This window comes from Camellia sinensis, chromosome 14 (genome assembly GCF_055761805.1).
Source record: "Camellia sinensis isolate YWXY chromosome 14, ASM5576180v1, whole genome shotgun sequence".
Classification (NCBI taxonomy): domain Eukaryota; kingdom Viridiplantae; phylum Streptophyta; class Magnoliopsida; order Ericales; family Theaceae; genus Camellia; species Camellia sinensis.
This window is the reverse complement of record NC_138974.1, coordinates 67,071,718-67,095,761: the sequence shown is the minus strand read 5'-3', so window position 1 is coordinate 67,095,761 and position 24,044 is coordinate 67,071,718. Positions and strand designations below refer to the sequence as shown.

General features: G+C 34.8%; 3 protein-coding genes across 3 annotated transcripts; 2 read left to right on the top strand and 1 right to left on the bottom strand.

The window, feature by feature from the left end:
* Window positions 1-1,421: 1,421 nt before the first annotated feature.
* LOC114292344 (uncharacterized) lies at window positions 1,422-2,750 on the bottom strand. Its single transcript, XM_028236286.2, has 3 exons — window positions 2,462-2,750; window positions 2,135-2,308; window positions 1,422-1,915 (listed from the first exon to the last, which is right to left on the bottom strand). The coding sequence occupies exons 1-3, from the start codon at window positions 2,748-2,750 to the stop codon at window positions 1,422-1,424; spliced, it is 957 nt and encodes a 318-aa protein (XP_028092087.2).
* Window positions 2,751-5,192: 2,442 nt separating this feature from the next.
* Window positions 5,193-7,876, top strand: LOC114292353 (scarecrow-like protein 14). The gene is made up of 2 exons (XM_028236295.2): window positions 5,193-5,400; window positions 5,605-7,876. The coding sequence occupies exon 2, from the start codon at window positions 5,643-5,645 to the stop codon at window positions 7,725-7,727; it is 2,085 nt and encodes a 694-aa protein (XP_028092096.1). The 5' UTR covers window positions 5,193-5,400; window positions 5,605-5,642; the 3' UTR covers window positions 7,728-7,876.
* Window positions 7,877-8,746: 870 nt separating this feature from the next.
* Window positions 8,747-10,429, top strand: LOC145807987 (scarecrow-like protein 14). The gene has a single exon (XM_082907160.1). It carries the CDS (start codon window positions 9,240-9,242, stop codon window positions 10,278-10,280), a length of 1,041 nt encoding a protein of 346 aa, XP_082763286.1. The 5' UTR covers window positions 8,747-9,239; the 3' UTR covers window positions 10,281-10,429.
* Window positions 10,430-24,044: the final 13,615 nt, after the last annotated feature.

Genomic DNA, 24,044 nt, shown 5'->3' with positions numbered 1-24,044 from the left:
ATCGACAATATTGGAGATGGCGCGCCGCCAAAGTGTCTCTGCAACTTGAGCTCTGCAAGTAATGCCTCTGCAACTTAGTTACTTTGGTCCTCTCCTTTCCTCAGCAACTCCAGGTGGCAGCGGAATCGACAATACTTGGAATGGCGGCGCTGAGCCGTCGCAAGTGTCACCTCTGTAACTTAGTTTCTTCGAATTTCTCTTTCCCTCAGCAACTTCAGATGGCGGCGGCACTAAGGCAAAGTGCCTCAACAACTTGACCGCTGCAAGTGTTCCCTCCATAGCTTGACCATTGCATGTGTTGCCTCTACAACTTGACTTGGGCATTTTCCTTTGTGGAGTCCATTTGGACCCTTGGTGGGTCGAACCTGCTTCGGCCTTCTGTTGGGCCACTTCCCTTGGGCTTTAGCCCATGCTCCTTTTCATTCGAGGTCACCCCATTGGCGCAACCTTAGCACTTAGGCCCATACTTAATTTGGAGCTTAATTTCTGACCCTTTACACACTTTGTATTCGGTTTGTGTTACTCTTTGGCTTGCTGCTTCTGTTGCTTTGCCTTGCTGATTCTTTCAATACACACTTCCAATATTTAGTGAATATCGAGTGAATGTACAATGTTTTGGGAGTAGAATTTGGCTTGCTGATCTTGGTTGCTGCTTCTTTGGATTAGGGTTTATGGAGCAGATTTTTTATAGCCATTTTTGTCTAATATTGAGTGTATATAGAGGGTCAATAAATGAGGTAGGTGGTGAAGGGAAGTAATGAGGTGGGTAAATTGCTTAAATGAAGTAATTGGAAGGTGGTGTGTGTCATGAGGCATTGACCAAACCTACAACTCGTATGCCACTTCTGATATAAGGTATTGAATTGTCAAATTTGGATTGTATGTTGAATTCACAAATAATTTAGATTGTACAGAGGTATTGAATGGTCACAAATTAATGAGGTATTAAATTTTCATGAGGTATTCAATAAATGAATGGTACATTTATTATTTTATAAATCTTTTGTAATTCTGTTAAATATATATTTGCAAATTCTTTGATAATTCTTTTGTAACTGATTAAGACATGGTAATCAAAACTGAAATTCTTTTGTAATTTAATATATTTGGATATATATATATATATAAGAACAGACTATCAGTAATTTATGAATTGGATAATCAGCACATAACATTTACAAATTGTCAAATTATGAATTGGATAATCAACACACAACATTTATGAATTGTCAAATTTATGAATTGGATTATCAGAACACAATATCAGAATAGAACTTGTCAAGTACTTGGAACATAAAATTAAGAATTGGCAAAATTATGAAGAGCACTAACAACAAACAAACACTGACAGCTTTCTTTGCGTAATGACCTCCAATTCCAAAAAATAACCAAAAGTACATGTTCACGTCCACGTGGTGAATTTAGTTTTCACCGTGAAGATGCCACATATGTTCTATTAAATCATTGCGGAGGGCATGATATACATTTTTATCTCTAATACCTAAATGACAAGAGAGAAATGATTGGAAGTCATTGTTAGTATTACAGAAAAGTTGTACTGGTGAGTTGGTTGATGAAGTATCATAATCAAAATCAAGATGCTCATCTCTCTTATCTTCGACAATCATGTTATGCAATATAATGCAACTCTTCATTATATTTCCAAGCATTTTCGGATCCCAAAAATGTACGGCACCGCCTATAATTTCAAATCGGGATTGGAGCACTCCAAATGCCCGTTTTACATCCTTCCTTGTTGACTCTTGCATCATTGCAAAATGTTTCTTCTTTGCTCCTTGGAAAGAAGAGATTGTTTGAACTAGTGTTGTCCATTGAGGGTATATACCATCAACAAAGTAATAACCCATATTATAACTGTGTCCATTAATAGTGTAGTGGATAAGGGGAGCTTTACCTTGGGCAAGATCAGAAAACAAGGGCGGTCAATCCAACACATTCAAGTCATTGTGTGATCCAGGCATTCCAAAAAATGCATGCAAAATCCACAAGTCATAAGAAGCTACTACTTTAAGAATGATGGTTGGCTTTTTCTGATGGCCTACGTATTGACATTGCCATGCCTTTGGACAATTTTTTCACTCCCAATGCATGCAATCTAAACTTCCCAACATACCCGGAAACCTACAAACCTCCCCAATAGCAAGTAATCTAGCAATGTTAGTTGATGTTGAAGATCTCAGGTATTCTGGTCCAAAGATTTCAATTACTGAATTACAAAAGTATTGCAAACTTTGAATTGCAATGCTTTCCCCAATACGTATATAATCATCAACTACATCTGCTGCCACTCCTTATGACAATATTCTCATTGCTAATATCATCTTTTGTAGGGGAGACAATCCAAGAATATGAGCTACATCTTGTTTTTGAACAAAATATGGATCGTGTGCGTCAATAGCATTCAAAATTCACAGATATAGAGGACGACGCATTCGAAAACGTCTCTGAAATGTTGCAGATGAATAAACTGGATTTGCCGCAAAATAATCAGTGAACAATCGCTCATGACCCTTCCATCTATCGCGACGTATGTACTTATGTCCTATAACAGAACCACCTCTTTTCTTTGATCGATCAGTTGATTGTAGAATCTGAATCATACTAGTATTATTTATCTCATCAACACCCAAAAGTGTGATCATTTTTTCATCATCAGACTCATTATTAGAGGATGAAGAAGAAGAAGATGATGAAAATGAAGTGAATAGGTAAGAATTTGAGATACTCATTATGCTCTGCTTTCAATTATGGTGTCTTCCAGATATAATGTACCTCTTGTCTACTATATGGTACATGGATAATGTGTTTATATCAATTCTTGGAAGGAAATCATTATTGAAGGCAACAAAAAATGGAATATATTTAATGGGGGGGAAAAGAAATGGGAAACAGAAATTTAAGGGGAAAAAAAATTCAATGCCTGACTAGCCGAGGCTTTTGATGCAAGCTATAGTGTCATCATTGGAGCAACTCATGTCAGATAAAGGAACTTACCTTTTTTTTACTCCGATTTGGTGAAAAAATTGGTGAATCCTTGGAGATGCTCTTACACCCATTTCATCACCATCATCTCTCCACCGGTCCACCCACCATCGCCGAACCACCTCCTCCTTTATAAGCCCTTCTTCGGTAACCCCCAACCCAAAACGTCGACGCGGCTGAGGTAAGTGGCACTTGCGCAGAGCGCGACTTCAGCGCGAAAAAACTTGTCAGTTTTCAAACCTCCGCTATCGTTAAACTGAATCACGGTGAGACAGTGCTTGAGACCTAATCACTACCTTCGGCATCCGAACCGGCTTTTGACAAAACCAGGGATGAAGATCTAGCCAGTTCAGCCTTTTGCAAATGAAATCGAAAGGGGAACGAGATGAGAAACTAAGCTTGTAGAGGATGGAGATGACGATATCATCAAGTAAGGAATCAAAGTGATCAAATCTTTCAATGTAAGTCCTTGTCATCTTCTTTCTCTGAAACATTTCTTATTCTTTTGTCTTTGATGTGAAGATGAATATACAAATTTGTTTAAGGTTAGGATATGTGGATTGAAATTAGGGTTAAGTTTGGGAAAGAAGGAGAACACGTCGCGATGCTGGTGGATTTCCGTGGTGCGAACGCAGATTTGAGAGTGTTGAAGAAATGGGTGGTGGCTGCAGTGGTGAGGCAGCTACGACGGTGAAAATGGTAGTTAGAGATAATGGTGGGGCAGAATTACGGTTAGGGTTTTTTAGGTTTTGAGTGTAAAGAGAAATGAGGAAGATTAGGAATGAGGGTTATATAAGAATTATTATAAAAAAAAATTTAAATAACAAAATTGAATTTTAAAAGTGTAATGAATTAAATTGGTGATGTAAGTAGAATCTCGCATCATAGAATTGAAAAATGGGACCAACACATGGAGTATGTGATTTGTGATTTAAAAGTAAAGTAATGTTATAAATCTCAAAAAATTTAAGGGTTGGTTTGGCATCACCTACAAAAGTTAAAAACTCAAAAAATCATTAAAAAAGCAAAAAAGTTTATACTATTTACTTTATTTTGGCAAGAAATCTGTCGGGTCAAAAAAAAAACAAATAGTGCAGTCACAAATTTCCTTAAAAAGAAATAGGAAAAAAAAAAGAAAAAGAAAACGTGGCACAATGTAAGCCACAAATTCTCATTTTAAAAAAAAAATTTTTGAAATGCATGGAAACTCAGCGCAATGTTGCTGACTGTGTTAGAAAGGGCAATCCGATAATTTTGATATTTGTTACAATATTTTATATACACATTTTTTCGTAAAAAGTCAAAAAGTTTTTCTAAACATATATCTTTTTTTTTTCTCTATTTTTTTAGTTAAAAAGTCAAAAAATACACTTATATAGATCATCCCAAACAACAACCAATATTTTATATGGGTGTGAAACCCACACAATATATGAAATTTTTGAGATCTCTAATATTTTTGTTAAAAGTAAACTAGTGCCTAAATTAGGACTTGGTTTGGGATAACATATAAAAGTTAAAAAATCAAAAAATTACTAAAGAAATTATAAAATCCATATTATTTGGGAAAAGTTTAGAGGGCAAAATTATTATTTTACCCTTTGAATTCAACTACTCAAAAGTCAAAAAGTCAACGAAGGTAGAGTAGTCATTTTAATTTTATTACATCTTTTCGTAAATAATTAAAAAATTATCTCAAACACATATTTTTTTCTCTACTTTGTTCGTCAAAAAGTCAAAAAATACACTTATATAACACATTCATTTGTTTGATTTTCAAATTTTCATATTACTTTTTAGGCTTTGTTTTTGAAAATGGGGCCAACACATTTTTCACAAGCACAATTTTTAGATGTAAATAAAATTTTACTTTCTAGGTTTTTTTTTTTTTCTATTTTTGTTTCTTTTTAACAATGTGATTTTATTGAATATTTTTGTTTTCGGATTTTGTTTACAATTTTTTTTTTTTTAAGTCTATTCAAATTATTTGCATCTAAAAATTTTGTTAAAAAATGAAAAAAATTCAATGCAGGGTAGGATTCTAAAAAAAAAAAAAATTACAAATAAATAATAAATTTTATAAGCATTAATAATTAAAAGCATAAACTTCCTTATCAATATGTAATAACTTTTTTTTTTGACTGTACACTGATTATTTAAAAACACCAGGGTTTGACTACAATATAAAAATGGCGGGGTTTTTGACCCTTAACCCTGAACTTTTTATTTATGGCCGATGAGCTTGGGGGAGGACAGGCCAGTGGTTGTTGTTCCCCTACGAATATACGGCGGGAGGAGTCGTTTGTTTCTTCTATCCTCCAACCAAACAGTATTCCTTAATGGCTGCTCTCTCCCTCCCCACCATAGATTAGGTCTCGCTCTCTCTCTCGCTTCAGGGTACTCTTCCTTCCCTCTTTTCTTTCATTTGTTCCGTACTTGAATTTATATATGTATCTCTGCTCTTGTATTCGTTTAGATTGTACTCAATTTGTCTGAATTTGTACAATTTGTGTTATCTTTGTATTACTACTCTCTATTGATTTTCCATTTTTCCATGTCTATTGAATGCGATTCATCTTTTAACTTTCGGACTCTGCAAAGCCCTCTTCTTTTCCTGAAAATTGGTCAAATTTGCGTATATGGATGACCTTGTCCAAGAATATAGACATTTCGGTAGAATGAACTTGTTTGGTTTTGACCACATATTGATTCCTTCCGAATCAGATCACCATGAATTTGGTTTCCTTTCGAATCACCCAAATCCGATTAATTTAGGGCCTCAGGGCAATGTGTACGATGCTGTACTCAAGTACATAACCCAGATGCTTATGGATGATGAGGACTTGGAAACTAGGTCCAGTGTGTTTCAGGATAGCTTGGCTCTTCAACAAGCTGAGAAATCCTTGTATGATCTACTTGGTGAGAAGTACCCCCCTTCCCCAAACCCTAACCCGCCACCAGTTTGTGAAAATGCAGAGAGCCCGGATGATGATTTCATTAGTTCTAGGTGTAGTTGCGTTTCTAATAATAGCTCTGCTAGTGTCAGCAACGTCATTGATTGCAGCCCAATTGGTGATCTGAACAAATTTGGGGGGTCATTGGTTGTCCAGTCTTCTCGTGTTGACAACCACAACTTTGATGCTGTTGATGGGACAGTGGACTCTCTTGTTGATTCATTTCAGGTTTTAGATCCATCTAATGGCAGCCAAGCCATCTCATGGTTCAGGGAAGTGGAAGGGGTAGGGGAAGTTACCCAGATACTCCCAAAGGAGGAGGCTGAGAAGAATCGTCAATCAAGAGGAAAGAAAAGTCATTACCGAGAGGATGGTGATGATTTGGAAGCTGGTCGGAGTAACAAGCAGTTAGCAAGTTATGCTGAAAACTTTGACGAGCAATCTGAGATGTATGACGAGTTGTTGCTTGGTCCTGCTTTGAATCCTCATCTGCACAATGGGTCCTCAGCTTTTCTTTCAGATGAAGCCCCACAGAGTGGAGTGGGCGGAAAGCTGGAGAAGAATGGGCAGGCAACAGGATCAAGTGGACGAAAGCCACATCGAAAGAAAGGCAACAAAAGGGAAGTGGTGGATTTGATGACTCTCCTTACTCAATGTTCACAAGCTATGGCGAGCACTGATAACAGAACTGCTAATGATCTGCTGAAGCAGATCAGGCAACACTCTAGTCCTCGTGGCGATGGTACTGAAAGATTGGCCCATTACATTGCAAATGCCCTTGAGGCACGCTTGGCTGGCACTGGGAGAGCAGTGGATGCACCTCATTTGATCAAGAGGTTATCAGCTGCTGATACCTTAAAAGCTTATGAGGCATTTCTTACAGCGTCCCCTTTCCAGAAGGTGTCATTTTTCTTCGGAAATAAATTGATTTTGAAACTAGCTGAGAAAGCAACACAGATTCACATAATTGATTTTGGAATTACACATGGCTTTCAATGGCCCAACCTTATCCAGCATCTCTCTCGGAGACCCGGTGGCCCTCCCAGGGTTCGCATTACAGGAATAGACTTTCCCCAAGCCGGTTTTCGTCCTGAAGAAAGGGCCGAGGAAACTGGACGTCTCCTGGCATATTATTGTGAGAAATTTAATGTCCCATTTGAGTACAATAGTGTAGCAAAGAAATGGGATACTATCCGAGTTGAGGATCTCAAGATTAAGAGAGATGAGGTGCTTGCTGTTAATTGTTTGTACTGGCTGAGGTGTGTCCTGGATGAGACAATAGAGGGCAGTCCACGGGATGCTGTTCTGAACTTAATCAAGAGAACCAATCCAGATTTATTCATCCATGGAATTGTTAATGGAACATACAGTGCCCCCTTCTTTGTCACACGATTCCGGGAAGTACTGTTCCAAGCATATTCAATGTTTGATATGTTTGATGCTGTTTTACCGCGTGACAATCAGGGGAGGATGTTATATGAAAGAGAGGTCTTGGGGGGTGGTACAATGAGTGTCATAGCATGTGAGGGTACTGAGAGGGTTGTAAGGCCAGAGACATATAAGCAGTGGCAAATTCGGAACACGAAGGCTGGGTTGAGGCAGCTCCCACTCGATCCTGAGATTATGGAGGATGTGAGGGCTAAAGTCAGGTTGGGTTACCACAAGGATTTTGTGCTGGATGTGGACGGCAACTGGATGCTGCAGGGATGGAAGGGGCGAATCTCAAGTGCTATCTCCTGTTGGAAACCTGCTCAAGAAATAAAAAACTAGCAATGCAACTGGTTAGAATTGATAAATTATGATGCTCTAGTAATTCAACAATTTGTAAACCTGATAGAGGTACCCACATTTTTTTCAATCATGTATATCTCTGATTTTGTGCATATTTTTGTTATAAAATTTGTTCTACTTTATTTCCATAACTGTATCGCATGTGATATCCAACAGAAAAAAATTGAAAAATTAAAAAAAAAAAAAAAGCTGAGTTTTTGTTGTTCTGACTTGTCTATCATCTGTGGGAACCGCCAATCATCTTTGGAATCTCATCAGCTTGAAGTTTACGGTTTTATCATGAGTTGATATCTTCAACATTGTACTTTTACTATCGTGTTATGAATGTTTTCTTCAAACACTAAAGTCTTATTAACCGGCATCTTGGTGAAGAAAAGTTACATTTCACGAAATTTTTAGCTGTTACTGCAGAAATTGAGACACTATGGGATTCTAATTTCTATGGCAGAAGAAAGTTGTGAAATTAATTAAAAGGGGCAATTACAATCTAGTGGATTGTAGAAAAAATATTTACAGATAAATGGAAAAGTTTATGATTTTAATTATTAATATTTATAAAGTTTATCACTTGTGTGTAATTTTTTTTTTCTTTTCTAAATTTACATGGAATTGTAATTCCCCCTAATTAAAACCCTTGTGGATTGAGCACTACCTCAACCAGAGCAGATTCCTTTTTGCCAGGGCTCCCACGGTTCTTATTTATTTTACTTTTTTTGGTACCTCTATTTTTCTATCCGCTATCCCTTGGATTATGTATGTATACAAGTGCGACAACTTTGTTTGATATTGATATTGATTTTTTAGTGGTCCTATTTTCTACTTCCTAGTCGTCTTTAGGAACACCATGCCTAAAGTTTATGTTGTTGTCATCACTAGTTAATATCTTGTACATGGATTTTTTTCATTTGTCGACACCAGTTACTATCAGGCCATTTATAAGGATTCTCTCCAAAATCTTAAATGTTAGTTTCCTGTGTCATGTTGAAGTGCAGAAATCTCACATTTGTTACGTTTCACACTGCTGCGTACTGGATGCAATTGTATCGGCTGTGACTTTAATGCCATGGTTCATTTTGCCATCCCAATTGATGGGATTTTAATAAAGAAACTTACAGGGTAGAAGAAAGATCAAAAGCTGGCAAAAATCCTCATGGGGTTGGGTTTTACTGTCAAGAATAGGAAAGGGGAGGGAGGGGTTGAGGAGGGCCTTATAGCCTCGCTCTTGTACCCTCTCTCTTGTGTCGAATAGGTCTCTATTGAGACTGGGATGAGAACTTCTTAGGACAGATTTGGCAGAAAAAACTCGTCTGAGGAGTTATTATTATTATTATTATAGTTTATCGGCACTCATCTGAGTTCTTTTCAACCTCATCCAAGCAAAACAAAGCCCCCATTTTTCATTTCCCAGCTCTCTGTATTCAACAATTTAACGATCCCGAGGAAGGCAAGTTTAAGGCTAATGTAGATGTTGCTTTGTTATTATGAACTGCAATGGGAGACTGGTGGTGGGAAAGATTGGCCCATTACATTGCAAATGCCCTTGAGGCACGCTTGGCTGGCACTGGGAGAGCAGTGGATGCACCTCATTTGATCAAGAGGTTATCAGCTGCTGATACCTTAAAAGCTTATGAGGCATTTCTTACAGCGTCCCCTTTCCAGAAGGTGTCATTTTTCTTCAGAAATAAATTGATTTTGAAACTAGCTGAGAAAGCAACACAGATTCACATAATTGATTTTGGAATTACACATGGCTTTCAATGGCCCAACCTTATCCAGCATCTCTCTCGGAGACCCGGTGGCCCTCCTAGGGTTCGCATTACAGGAATAGACTTTCCCCAAGCCGGTTTTCGTCCTGAAGAAAGAGCCGAGGAAACTGGACGTCTCCTGGCATATTATTGTGAGAAATTTAATGTCCCATTTGAGTACAATAGTGTAGCAAAGAAATGGGATACTATCCGAGTTGAGGATCTCAAGATTAAGAGAGATGAGGTGCTTGCTGTTAATTGTTTGTACTGGCTAAGGTGTGTCCTGGATGAGACAATAGAGGGCAGTCCACGGGATGCTGTTCTGAACTTAATCAAGAGGACCAATCCAGATTTATTCATCCATGGAATTGTTAATGGAACATACAGTGCCCCCTTCTTTGTCACACGATTCCGGGAAGTACTGTTCCAAGCATATTCAATGTTTGATATGTTTGATGCTGTTTTACCGCGTGACAATCAGGGGAGGATGTTATATGAAAGAGAGGTCTTGGGGGGTGGTACAATGAGTGTCATAGCATGTGAGGGTACTGAGAGGGTTGTAAGGCCAGAGACATATAAGCAGTGGCAAATTCGGAACACGAAGGCTGGGTTGAGGCAGCTCCCACTCGATCCTGAGATTATGGAGGATGTGAGGGCTAAAGTCAGGTTGGGTTACCACAAGGATTTTGTGCTGGATGTGGACGGCAACTGGATGCTGCAGGGATGGAAGGGGCGAATCTCAAGTGCTATCTCCTGTTGGAAACCTGCTCAAGAAATAAAAAACTAGCAATGCTATTGGTTAGAATTGATAAATTATGATGCTCTAGTAATTCAACAATTTGTAAACCTGATAGAGGTACCCACATTTTTTTCAATCATGTATATCTCTGATTTTGTGCATATTTTTGTTATAAAATTTGTTCTACTTTATTTCCATAACTGTATCACGTGTGATATCCAACAGATAAAAATTAAAAAATAAAAAAATAAAAAAACCTGAGTTTTTGTTGTTCTGACTTGTCTATCATCTGTGGGAACCGCCAATCATCTTTGGAATCTCATCAACTTGTAGTTTACGGTTTTATCATGAGTTGATATCTTCAACATTGTACTTTTACTATCATGTTATGAATGTTTTCTTCAAACACTAAAGTCTTATTAACCGGCATCTTGGTGAAGAAATGTTACATATCATGAAATTTTTAGCTGTTACTGCAGTAATTGAGACACTCTATGGGATTCTAATTTCTATGGCAGAAGAAAGTTGTGAAATTAATTAAAAGGGGCAATTACAATCTAGTGGATTGTAGAAAAAAATATTTACAGATAAATGGAAAAGTTTATGATTTTAATTATTAATATTTATAAAGTTTATCACTTGTGTGTAATTTTTTCTTTTCTTTTCTAAATTTACACTGAGTTGTAATTCCCCCTAATTAAAACCCTTGTGGATTGAGTACTGCCTCAACCCGAGCAGTTTCCTTTTTGCCGGGGCTCCCACGGTTCTTATTTATTTTACTTTTTTTGTTACCTCTATTTTTCTATCTGCTATCCCTTGGATTATGTATGTATACAAGTGCAACAACTTTGTTTGATATTGATATTGATTTTTTAGTGGTCCTATTTTCTACTTGCTAGTCGTCTTTAGGAACACCACGCCTAAAGTTTATGTTGTTGTCATCACTAGTTAATATCTTGTACATGGATTTTTTTCATTTGTCGACACCAGTTACTATCAGGCCATTTATAAGGATTCTCTCCAAAATCTTAGATGTTAGTTTCCTGTGTCATGTTGAAGAGATTTAGTGCAGAAATCTCACATTTGTTACTTTTCACAATGCTGCGTACTGGATGCAATTGTATCGGCTGCGACTTTAATGCCATGGTTCATTTTGCCATCCCAATTGATGGGATTTTAATAAAGAAACTTACAGGGTAGAAGAAAGATCAAAAGCAGGCAAAAATCCTCATGGGATTGAGTTTTACTGTCAAGAATAGGAAAGGGGAGGGAGGGGTTGAGGAGGGCCATATAGCCTCGCTCTTGTACCCTCTCTCGTGTTGAATAGGTCTCTATTGAGACTGGGATGAGAACTTCTTAGGACAGATTTGGCAGAAAAAACTCGTCTGAGGAGTTATTATTATTATTATTATAGTTTATCGGCACTCATCTGAGGAGTTCTTTTCAACCTCATCCAAGCAAAACAAAGCCCCCCATTTTTCATTTCCCAGCTCTCTGTGTTCAACAATTTAACGATCCCGAGGAAGGCAAGTTTAAGGCTAATGTAGATGTTGCTTTGTTATTATGAACTGCAATGGGAGACTGGTGGTGGGAAAGAACTCCAGGTTTCATTGTGAGTGCTGTTTTTGGCCCTCAACAAGGCAGCTTGGTTTGCACTAAATGTTGCCATCTCAATAACTTGTCATTGAATCTGATTAGTCTGAGGTGGTTGCTGAGATTATGAACAAAGTAGCTCTACTTGGTGATGATGATATTGAGCATTGTCCCAATTTGGTTCGCTATTCAAAGATAGCAAACTCTGCTGCTCATCTGACTGCTTCTTCCTTCAATGGATACATCTTGATCGCTGAGGCCATGGGAGATGGTATTGGGGGCATTTGGTGTGGCTTATTTTGGCCACCTTATAGATTCTAGCTTTAGAAAAGTTATTTTAGACTATTTAGTTAAATTTATTTCAAATAGTTTATAATTTTAACAACTTATTTTAACTCAAAAAAATTGATTCTGAGAAGTTACCCACCACTTACTTCTGATTATCAGCTTCTGCTGTGAACATATTAATTTAAGGTTATACTCTTAGATTTTTTTTATTTTTTATTTTTTAAAAAATAGAAAAAAACCCAAATGGACTATAGATTATTATTATTATTATTTTTTATGAGAAATGTAGACAAGTAGTGAATAACAAAAAATAAAAGTTAATTCAAAAAACTATTTCACAGCTTATTTAACAAATACTACTCAACAACTTAAATCTATAATCTAACAGCTACACCAAACAGATTAACAACTTCTGATTAAAGTTATAATCTATAATCTGTTAAGTTATAATATATAATCTGTTTTAACGGCTATACCAAATTAGACCATTATCGTTGCGCCCAGTCTGTTCTTTGTTGTATGGGCCTAAATCAAGTGTGCATTCCAAATGCTGGATCAGGACCCATTTCGTAAGCAGGTCACTGGGCATTTGCCTTGTATTTCTTTTTTATTTTATTTTATTTTATTGTACACTACAAAGTTTCAGAGAGCTATATATAAATAGACTTTATATTTTGGATTTGTGTAGGAAGAAGAAAATAGAATTATTTATACGTACTCATTTTTTTTATATAGATAACTAAACAAAATAATGGATTTATTTATTTGTTTATATCAAAGATAAATTTTTTTTCCTTTTTATATAGGTAACTAAATCAAAGATAATAATATTTCATTTTACTTTCATATCTTCTGTTTTTTTTTTTTTTTTCCCTTCACAAATTGCACATCAAAGCACAACTAAGGTTATAAAATGAAGTAAATTACTCGAGCTCGATTAACTTATTATAAATTTATTTAAAAATAATTTATTATGTAAACAAGTTTAAAAAGCTTCCATACACAAATTGTGACAAATTTAAAGTTTGAAATCGAGAAAACTCTTCAGAGTTGAGTCATTGTTTTTTTTTTTAATGACGAGCCAAGCTTTTGTCGAAGTTTGAATTGATTAGTATGCCATTCCAAATGAGTGTGATCAAATGATTAGTCATTCTTCTTTTTGGGATTACTAAACAGTTCGACAAACATTAAATATATATATATATATATACACAAATATGGTGAGTGAGTGCAACTCGTTTTGTAATGAGTACAATTCAAATTTTGTGGAGGTGCAACACCCCTTTTATGTCTGTATTTTTTTTTTTTTTTTTTTTATGAGTTACATGTAGGTCTTAATAAGTAGGCTTATCATTCAATAGATTCTATAATAATTAATGGCATTTTTCATAAATCACTATTAAAAATTGTCAGTAATTATTAATTTTCCCTGACAGTTTGAAATTGTCCCAAAAAATGTCACTAATTATAAGTTTTAATGATAGTTTAAAAAAATCGTCACAAAAGAAGTCACTAATTTTCAACTTTCAGCGACAATTTAAAAATTTCATCACAGAAAACGTTAAGTTTTAGCTACAATTTATGAAAATTGTGACCCAAAAAAAAAAGTTACTAATTATTAATTTTTAGCAACATATCCAAAAAATCGTTACAAAAAATTATTTTTAACGACAATTTTATCAAGACTTATTTTTAATAGTACTTGATAAGAATTAAGTTCAACTATTAAGACTTATTGATAATTACTCTTTTTTTTTTTGTTACACTGTTGAGTGTCACCCCTGTTAACATAAATTTCAGAACATAAACCTTACACTTTGGATCATTTACCATGTGTATTATCAAGAAATCAAGACAAAATGACATACCTGAACCCATTGATGAACGGTTAAACGGAAGCGTGATTATCAGTGAACTCTTTGTTATTGATTATGTTATTGCCTTCTAATCCTTTCCCCTTTGGTGCCTTATGTTTTTCCTTGAGAAGATTTAGAAAGAAAAATGGCAGTGTTCTTATTTTCACTTGGGAAGGAATAGGGACCATAACCTTTTAAAGGTTGTAATTGGTTTTCAAAACTAAAAGGTTGTGGAAGTTCAAAAGGAATGAAAACCAACTTTAACCAATATGTTTTAATTTCTATTTCTGCCCCTCATAGAAATAGAAATTATACAACTAGTATCTACACATTAGATCCATAACACATATACCCTTAAGCCTATTAACTAAATTGAATCACTTAAATTGTAGGCTTCTTATAAATGATAACACCACATTTAATTATGTGGTCCCATTGAGACATTATCTAACAATCTCCCACTGGACCACATATGTATCCTGAAAAATGTGCTTAACTTTAGTGAGCTCAGAAATTTGTTATCATAACTTGAGGGTATCAAAACAATCTTGTCCATTAACTATATTAATATAGGATCAAAGCGGTCTTCGTTACATCAATCGTAACTCGACCCACCAATGGTCACGTATACTAATACAGCTAAATGACATAGATCAATCATGGATGCGTAGCATGGAAATTACATGTGATGTGATCCATACATGCCTATTTCCAACTGGTCCTACTTAACTTTATTGAGATCAATACTTCACAATACGTAACAGAGCGTAATAAACTGAATATTTCATTTCTGCAGAAATTAATCTAATTACATAGATAAAACTCAAGGCTGACATAAAGCAATAATATAAATACAAACTCCCACTAAACCAGAATGTTCTCAAATAGAACAACACCCATCTGAGCAGTGTGCTCATGAAAGACCTTGGGTGGTAGTCCCTTCGTAAGTGGATCCGCTATCATGGAGTTTGTCCCAATGTGCTCTATGGAAATCTGTCCACTCTGCATTCTTTCTTTTACAACTAGGAACTTTCCATGGCTTGACGAAAGCTGATTGGATCATCTTTCGACATTCCATTTTCTACCTCATGTTCCTGGAGATATACAATATAATCATCTGAAAATGCAAATCTCCTTTCTCTGGTGGATCGCCTTAATGGCACAGATTCTTGAGGTTGAGGTTGTAGAGTTTGTTCCTCAAGAACAATTACCTCATCTTGAATGGGGGTTTGAACTATATTATCTTGAACAACATTGTCTGGTTGAGGATCCGAAATTACTTCTCGAGCAATGACAGGTATAGGAACCTGTGATTGGTCAAAAGTAGTAGTAGGAAGTGGGATTACTCCTGCTTCCTCCTCAAAGACAATGTCTCTAATTGGATTTCTCCCCCCAAACTCAACATCCTCAAAAAATGTTGCAATTACCTCATGTTCACATTAAGTTACCAAACAGATAATCTCTAAATAAATTAATTTAATGACAACATCTCAAGATACCTAGCACAACATTAATACCAAGCCTTTGGGTAGTGATATTAACTGTAAGTGGTATTCTTGTTGTAATGATCAAACATTGACAATAAGTTATGTCAAATAACAAATCTATCTTTTGATTGATTTATTATTCACATTAGGTTTTCTTGACAATTGGCACATGTTTATCACCACAAAATGTGTGTGTAATTCTGCCAAGTCTTAATCATGTCTTTGGACCGATAAATACCCGCATGAGATACACAGACATGAACTTCAAAACATTCCATATAAAACAATCTAGACAAGAGAGATCACTTTTGTGACATCTTGTTTGAATTGACTTATATTGAGAGTGTTAGAAAATTAAATTTCTGTAGACGTTGTATGAAATTACATTAAATTTAAAGATTTCTAAATTTGTGACCCCGTATATGTTATATAATCTACAGCAATTCCAATTATATATATACATATATAAATAGAATTGACGGGTCCAAAAAACAAATAGTTTTTTTTTTTATTTTATAATGTTCAAAATTAAACCGATCAAATCGCAAGATATATCTATATATATATAAATACATGATGTTCATCCATTTGAGAAAAAAAAACTGTCCACCGAATCATTTTACAATTCCAGAAAACAGATTTGCCATTTTCACAGAACAAAACAAGAAAAAACAGAATTTACATCCATAAAAAAATTCAGAATCTGATTCCAGGAAACTAAATAGAATGAATAAAGCATATCAATTCTGATAAGACACATGATATGCATGCTCTAATACCAATTGTCAACATAAATTTCAGAACATAAACCTTACACTTTGGATCATTTACCATGTGTATTATCAAGAAATCAAGACAAAATGACATACCTGAATCCATTGATGAATGGTTAAACGGAAGCGTGATTATCAATGAACTCTTTGTTATTGATTATGTTACTGCCTTCTAATCCTTTCCCCTTTGGTGCCTTATGTTTCTCCTTGAGAGGATTTAGAAAGAAAAATGGCAGTGTTCTTATTTTCACCTGGGAAGGAATAGGGACCATAACCTTTTAAAGGTTGTAATTGGTTTTCAAAACTGAAAGGTTGTGGAAGTTCAAAAGGAATGAAAACCAACTTTAACCAATATGTTTTAATTTCTATTTCTGCCCCTCATAGAAATAGAAATTATACAACTAGTATCTACACATTAGATCCATAACACATATACCCTTAAGCCTATTAACTAAATTGAATCACTTAAATTGTAGGCTTCTTATAAATGATAACACCACATTTAATTATATGGTCCCATTGAGACATTATCTAACAACCCCTGCCCCCCTTTTCAAATTATAATTTATACCCGTATACTTTAAACTTAGTCTCCCTTTTTTTCTTAATTTTTTAATTGTCTCAGTCAACTTTCTAAACTTTGAGTTAAGTTATAATTAAGTCCAATTATATAACGTTGTTTTAAAAATTGACAAGAGACTAAAGCGGTGGAAGAATTAAAGTAAGATTTTACTAAGGGTCAAAGTAGAAGGGACTAAAATAAGATTTTGATACGAATATATGGATATTAAATAATTAATACCATTGCATGGCCGTTCTCTATTAATTTTCAAAACAACATAATATAAATGGATTCAATTACAACTTGATTTTAAATTTAAAAAATTGATTGAGAAAATTAAAAAGTGAAGGAGCAAAGAATTATTAGATGTAAAAAAATAAAAGTTGTAAAGTGAAATTTACCTTCTTTTTCTCTTTCTATTTTTCTTTTTAATTTTTACGGAACCATTCTTCTTCTTCATTTTATTTATTTTTTTTCTTGATAATGATAAGCATAGAGTTGATTTTTTTTTTTTTTTCCGTCGATTAGTTGTTGAAATTTAAGGTTCAATTCAACCCTTCAGATTTAAGTTGTGGGCACCACTAATTTGATTATTTTTGTTTTATTTGCATACACCTTTTCTTTAAAAACAAAAGACATGATTTTTTTATTAAATAATTATTATTCGCACTCACAATCACATTAGAGAGAAAGACAAATTGTGGAGTATCAACAAAAAAGTGAAGTAGTAATTCCCTTTAGTTAAAGTCATATATTACCAAGAGAAATGTTTATTAAGAAAAATAACCAAAAATCTTATAACATTCAACCTATAATATCTACATTTTCATTATCAGATCACGTTTATCTCTGATTGTGTAATTTTTGCATTTCTTAAGTTAATTAAGAGTTTATTTGGGAATACATTAAATTAGTCAAAATATCAAAAAATCTATACAAAAAGTCAACTCACTTTCTCTACTCTTGTTTTATATATATATATATATATATTTAAAATTGGCTCTCTCTATTTTTTTTTTTTTTTTACATATCTTTTTATAAAAAATCACAAAATAACAAAAAAATCAACTCTCAAACGAACATTAAATCTTAACTTATTTGATCATCCCAATTTTCATTAAAAAGCCCACTTTAGTGAAGGCTCCATTTGATTAGAAATAAATACATAAGGTTCCATTTGATTAGAAAGAAAATTTGCTAGAAAGTAAAAGTAAAAGTGAAAGTGAAAAAAAAAGAAATAGAAAATAAAATATATTTTATTGCAAGCATTTGATTAAGATGAAATTTTGTAAGAAAAAGATAGAAAAATTTAAAAGTTTAGTTATAAATAACTCATACATTTAATTTTTCTTATGTTTTCTTGTGTTTTTTTGCAAGAAATAAAAAATTAGTTACAATACTAATATAGGTTATACAAGAAAATTAGTTTTCTTCTCTTTTCCTCACTTTCTACTTATTTCATCCTAAACAAACTAAGCCTAATAGAAAATGAAATGGTAGAAAGTCAAGTAAAAGAAGAAAAAAAAAAAGGAAAAGAAAATAAATTTTCTCCTATGAATTTGATTAGGATGAAAATTTTGAAGAAAATAGAAATTCTAATTATAACTAATTATTTTTATAACAAATTTAAAACTTTTTTGTGTTTTTGCTAGAAACTAGAAACTTACCATATGCTAGTATGAGTTGTGCAAAAAAATTACCTTTTTTTGTAAATTCCACCACTTACATTATAAAAAAACTCCAAAAAAAAGAAAAGAAAAAAGAAATCATTTTCTTCACTTTCTACTATTTTTATCCTAATCAAACTGTGCCTAAATGGCTTATTTCCTATCAAAAAAAAAAAAAAAAGTCAATGAGACAACAAAGTCCAACATTTTTGTGATTTTTGTGTTTTTTGTGTTTTGCCCTTACCCATCTTTCTTATTCCATCATTGGACTTTTATTCATGGCTAAATTGGTTATTTTACATAAAATAAATAAATAAAACTAACAAAGTTACCAAACATACTTGTGTTAAAATGTAATAATACAAGTCGAAGAAGTAAGAATGTACCAAACAAATTATTAATTTTTTTTACGATTGATTTTTTTGTAAGTTTAATTTTAGTCAATTAACGATTTTTTTTTTTTAGCTAACTTCCTAAAGAAGTAAGAATGTAGTTTCTCGGGGAGAATCAATATTTTTAATAAATGTTAATAAAAAAATTTTTAAAAAAAATTATAAGCATATAATTGATTTTTGAATTTTTTTTTTTTTTTTTTGTCTTTTATGTCTTGAAATTTGAGTTTCAGTCCAAATTTAAGTTTCATACCCTTGCTATTTACTAATAATTTTGCATTATTATTATTGTTTATCCATATCCATGCTATGTAATTGAATTGTACATTATTTTTGCAATAGTTTTATGTCTTTTCTTCTCTCTTTTTTGGATAAATTATAAGTACATCTCTTAAGATTTGCTTAAAATACGAATTACTCCATATGGTTTGAAAAATTACAAATACATTTCTGTCAAAATTTTTTATTTAACAGAATTAACTAAAAAAATAAAATTTCTATCTGTTCTCCTATACAATAATAAAATTATCTAAATTATTAATTAAAATAAAATTTTAACATCATTAAAAACTATTAATTAATTTGATGATTTATTAATAAAAAAACCTATTTATTATGAATTTAGATACCTTAGGGGACATGTTGTAATTTTTAGAACTATAAAAGGTAATTGATAATTTAAATAAATATTAAAAGATGTGTTTGTAATTTATTTTTTTTTAATTACCTTCTTTTATGCTTTATCCTTAACACTAGAACTATTTCTTGAATATTCCTTTCTTTAGGACTAAGATATCAGACTTGATATGTAAACTTCCAGGAAGTTGTTTTTTCTTGTTGAGTAAGTCATAGTCAGGCCAAGTTTGGGGACTTCAAAAAAAGTCAAAAAGTCAAAAAGTTACTCAAAAAGTTAAAAAGTTAACACTATTCACCAAAAGTCAACAATTACGGCTGCACAACTCCCAATTCAAATTTTTCCCTACAAATCAATTTTTACAATTTTTTATTACACATTTTTCAATAAAAAGTCAAAAAGTTAACCCAAACATCCATATTTTCAACCTCAATTTTTTAGTCCATAAAGACAAAAAGTGCACTTTTTTAGTCTTCCCAAACTTGGCCTCAATTATTCATGTCCACTCCCAAAAGCAATCTTACGATTATTACACTTCTTTCTAGGTGGCAAATTAATTAATTTAAATTAAAAGAAAGTTCATTTGTTAATTTGGGAATATGACGATGTATTTCCCAAATCCCCCAATCATATGATTTGTGTGAAGGCTAAAATATTATATCCTCCTATAACAAATGGTTGATTTTTCCAGTAAAAAAGTCAATAATAATATAGTGTTGAATTGAATTCTCTCAATAAAATATTATCAGCGGATCACGGGGATATGTATAATCCTTACGTGGGACGAACCTGGTCCGATTTTAATGTATAACGCCAAACCTTGGTCAACTATTATATTATATATATATTAGCAGGCCATCACGGGAGTCATGTGCAATTCAGATAACTAATAATAAAAATAAATAATAAAAAATTAAATATCATAATTTATATGTTATTTAAGTGATAAGTATATCCTTAATGATACTTACGCTGTGTTTAGTTGGGGGATTTGAGGAGGGATTTGAAAAGAAAAAGGGAAAAAGTGTGTGAAACCAGGTGAAATATACGTATATTTTATTCACATTTCACATACTTTTTTCATTTCCCTTTCTAAATCCCTCATCAAATCTCTCAACCAAACACAACATTAAGGTCTTGGGTTCAAAACTTGCTTATATATATAATAATTTTTTTTATTTTAACATATATAAAATTGTCACGTGACATAAAGCGAAGAAGATTTCACTAAATCGGTTTAAACCTTCACTTAGGGCTGGTTTGAGGTGTCCTAAAAAAGTGCACTTTTTGTCTTTTTACGAAAAGATGTGCAGAAAAGTAGAGAGGTGATGTGATGAAAAAAAGATAAAAAGATAAAAAGATGGATTATATAGTATACCCCAAACAAGACCTTAATAATAATATAGATGTATATTCAATTCCATTCTCACTGTTTCTCCCATCATCACTCTCAACACACATCATAATAATTATTAGGGGAAATAATAAATTAGTGCAGGAGTTAAAAAAAAATAAAAAAATAAAAAAATAAATCAGAATAATGATAAAGTTTATAAAGTTTTATGATTAAAATCATATACTTTTTCCGTGTGTAAATAATTATTTTTAAAAAGCACACCTGATCTGTAATTTTTTCTCATTATTAAAAATGTTTGCTTGCGAGTGCTATCTCATATTGTAAATCAAAGGAAGGAAAAAAAGATCAACATCTTAAAAAATATCTCTTAATTACATGGTGGTTATGCATTAATTTTTGATTTGTGCGTATACCAGATTCCGCACTAGATGAAAGTGGATCGGGGCTCCGCACTCGGTTGGACTATTCAGGGACTGAGGTTCTTGCCACAGGAAACACCGTCAGAGCTGCCCGACCAGGGTTGACCAAATAACCCCTCCGGTGTGAGAATTAGCAATCGGAGAAAAAATGTATCGAGAGCTGAGTTTGTATCTAAGCGTGATTTTGCTTGGAATTGTTCAGTTACCTTCAATGTGAAGTTCATGTTGTATATATAGTGTTCCTTGCTTGCTTCTCAAGGTGGGTTCATGGAGTTTGGATGCTACCAGATGTCCTTTTAGCATTGCTCAAGATGGGGGACCACTTGGTAGTTGTCATTGAATGCATATACTCATTGTAGTCATGCTGATAACAAACCACATTCCTTTGGTTCAGTAACTTTCGTGATTCTAGGCATAGGGGACCAGCTGAGGTGGCAACTTGCACATGCACACATTCACAACTTCCACGTTTCCTTGCAAGATTTCCTCAGCTCGGTACCGATACGCCTCAGCTCGGTATCATTATGCCTTGTCTCGGCCTTTTACAGGATCATTCATAGAGATGGGCTGGTCCATTCGGGTATCTTTGTATGGGCTCGGCCTATATTCTGTTCAGTCCATAGATTCAGTCTCGCAGCTCGGCCCAGCCCAGCATCACGGCTGGACTAGCCTTTCCACTACGGGTTCGGCCCAAGTACTTGAGGACTTGGGTGGACTGTTGATCATGAAGTTGGGCTCAATTGGTTTGCCCATATACTCATCCAGCTGTAGACACCCCATTTTTGACCGACCTTAAGACTCAAACATCACCAGTTGAGCGCTCGGTGATGTTGTATATTGTGCTCGTTCTGAGGTTTCAGAGTCTCGGCTGCGAGCCTTGCCTCCGGACTTTGGAGATCTTTTGTGCTTTGTCTCGGTTTGCGAACTAAGTCCTGTTTTCTCTGTTTTCTCTTCCCGAATGGAGGGAGAGGTCCCGTAGATCATCTCTCAGTGGCCGTAGGCTACGTTTCGCTATCGTAGGCCATTTTTCCCATTTGGAGGCCAATTTCCGATTTTTGGAGCCGTCGGCCGTGTGCCTCGGTTCGGGACCGCTTAACTACCTCCGTTTGCTCCGATTTTTGGCACACACCTTATTTCCTCCCTTTAGAGGGACACTGTGGCCCGAAAAATCACCTTCGTGGTCATACGCCACTTTCGGTACCTAACAGCCTGTTTTCAAGGCCCTGGACTGCGCATTTTGGCCCCCAAACCTTTGTTTTGCATCCGTCTTGGCCCGTTTCTGGTAGAGACCCTATTTTCATTGTTAGGGAGGTGGTAGTATGGTGGGAGGCTACATTTTCCCCTGAAAAACTAGTTTTCTCTTTTTCTCTCCCCAAAAGCTGATTTCTCTGATAGAAAACTGGTTTTTCTCATTTTTGAGCCACAATTTCTGGCTTTTCATATCACCATTGTCTTGTGCTCATCTGGGAGGCCACCAATATGGGTAGGCCAACCAGTAATTCATCTTGACCCTTTTGAACCTTGCTAAAAAGCTGGTTTTTCTCTCTCCTGTGTCACATTTTCTGGTTTTTCACTATACAGCTGTGTTGCACTCATCTGGGAGGCCACCTTTTTGGGGTGGCCGGCCAGAAATTCTTCTTGAACCTTTTCACCCCTGGTCGGCCGACCAGGGGGAGTGGCCGGCCGGCCACTTGAACCGGCCGGCCTGCTTCTTGCTTTTTGCCCTCTCTGAATGCATCACAGCTGTGCCAGCTGTGAGACAATTGGACCTTTTGGGATATTTTAGAGCCTCTCCTCTATAAAGGGGAGGGATATTTTAGAGCCTCTCCTCTATAAAGGGGAGGCTAATCTTCTTTGGCAAGGGTTGAACCTTTTGGTTAGAGCTTATACACCTCTCTCTCTATATCTCTACACTTGAGCCTCCAAACCCTAGTTTTCTTAGACCATTTGCACTACAACCCTTAGCACCACACCTCCTCCATCCATTCCAGAACTTTGGGACTGATTTGCAAGGGTTGAAGGTTAACCAACTTGGTCCAAAAGCTCCAGCTTTGCTGCTCTTCAAGGGTAAGCACCTATTTCCCTTAAACTTGTATTTTTTTGCTCCATTGATTAGCCTTACTTTCAAGTATTTTTGGACTTTGTCATAAACTAAAAAGTGTCATATTTTGAGCTCCTCTTGAATATTGATTAAGGACACTTTTCTGTTTTACGTCTCCTACACCCTTGTATGCTTTGTCCCTCTTTGTAGGCTTATTTTGCATCATATCTTAGGCCTACTTGTGAGCATTTTCGAGATTTGTCATAAACTTGAAAAAGTTTTCTTTGGAGCTTATAAACATGTTTTTTTAAGATACTTTCTCTGTTTAGGGTCATCTACCCACTCTCATGCCTTATTTTCTCATGTTTTGAGCTATGCATGTGAGCACTTGCATTGGCCTTGATTTGGCCTTTTAGCCACTGAAATCCAGCAGATTTTCAGTGGCTTAAATGTGCCTTTGAGCTTCAAAATCATAGAGGGGTGACCCTCTCACCCCTCATTCTCTTTACTAGCTTTGTTGGCCTCCCAAAGGGACCCTCACTTGCATGTTGTGAAGTCACTTTTTGGGCTCAATTTGGTGAGTTTCAAGGCCTGCCTTAGCTCTGTCCAGAGCCTCTTTGGTCTTATTTTGTGTCTATAATGCATGTGCAGAGCAATTCCATTCAAGGCCTTTTGAGGGAGCCTTTCATTGTATACTTCATTGACCCATTTCAGGGCCAATTTGGTGAGTTTTAGGCTTGTCA

Excerpts from the sequence above, each read along its gene's own strand:
- LOC114292344 (XM_028236286.2), bottom strand. The coding sequence starts at position 2,750 with ATGAGTATCTCAAATTCTTACCTATTCACTTCATTTTCATCATCTTCT. Across the intron at positions 2,309-2,461 it reads ATCTGCAACATTTCAGAGAC|TGGCAGCAGATGTAGTTGAT; the intron begins GTTTTCGAATGC and ends TGTCATAAGGAG. Across the intron at positions 1,916-2,134 it reads GGAGGTTTGTAGGTTTCCGG|GTAAAGCTCCCCTTATCCAC; the intron begins GTATGTTGGGAA and ends ATCTTGCCCAAG.
- LOC114292353 (XM_028236295.2), top strand. The coding sequence starts at position 5,643 with ATGGATGACCTTGTCCAAGAATATAGACATTTCGGTAGAATGAACTTG.
- LOC145807987 (XM_082907160.1), top strand. The coding sequence starts at position 9,240 with ATGGGAGACTGGTGGTGGGAAAGATTGGCCCATTACATTGCAAATGCC.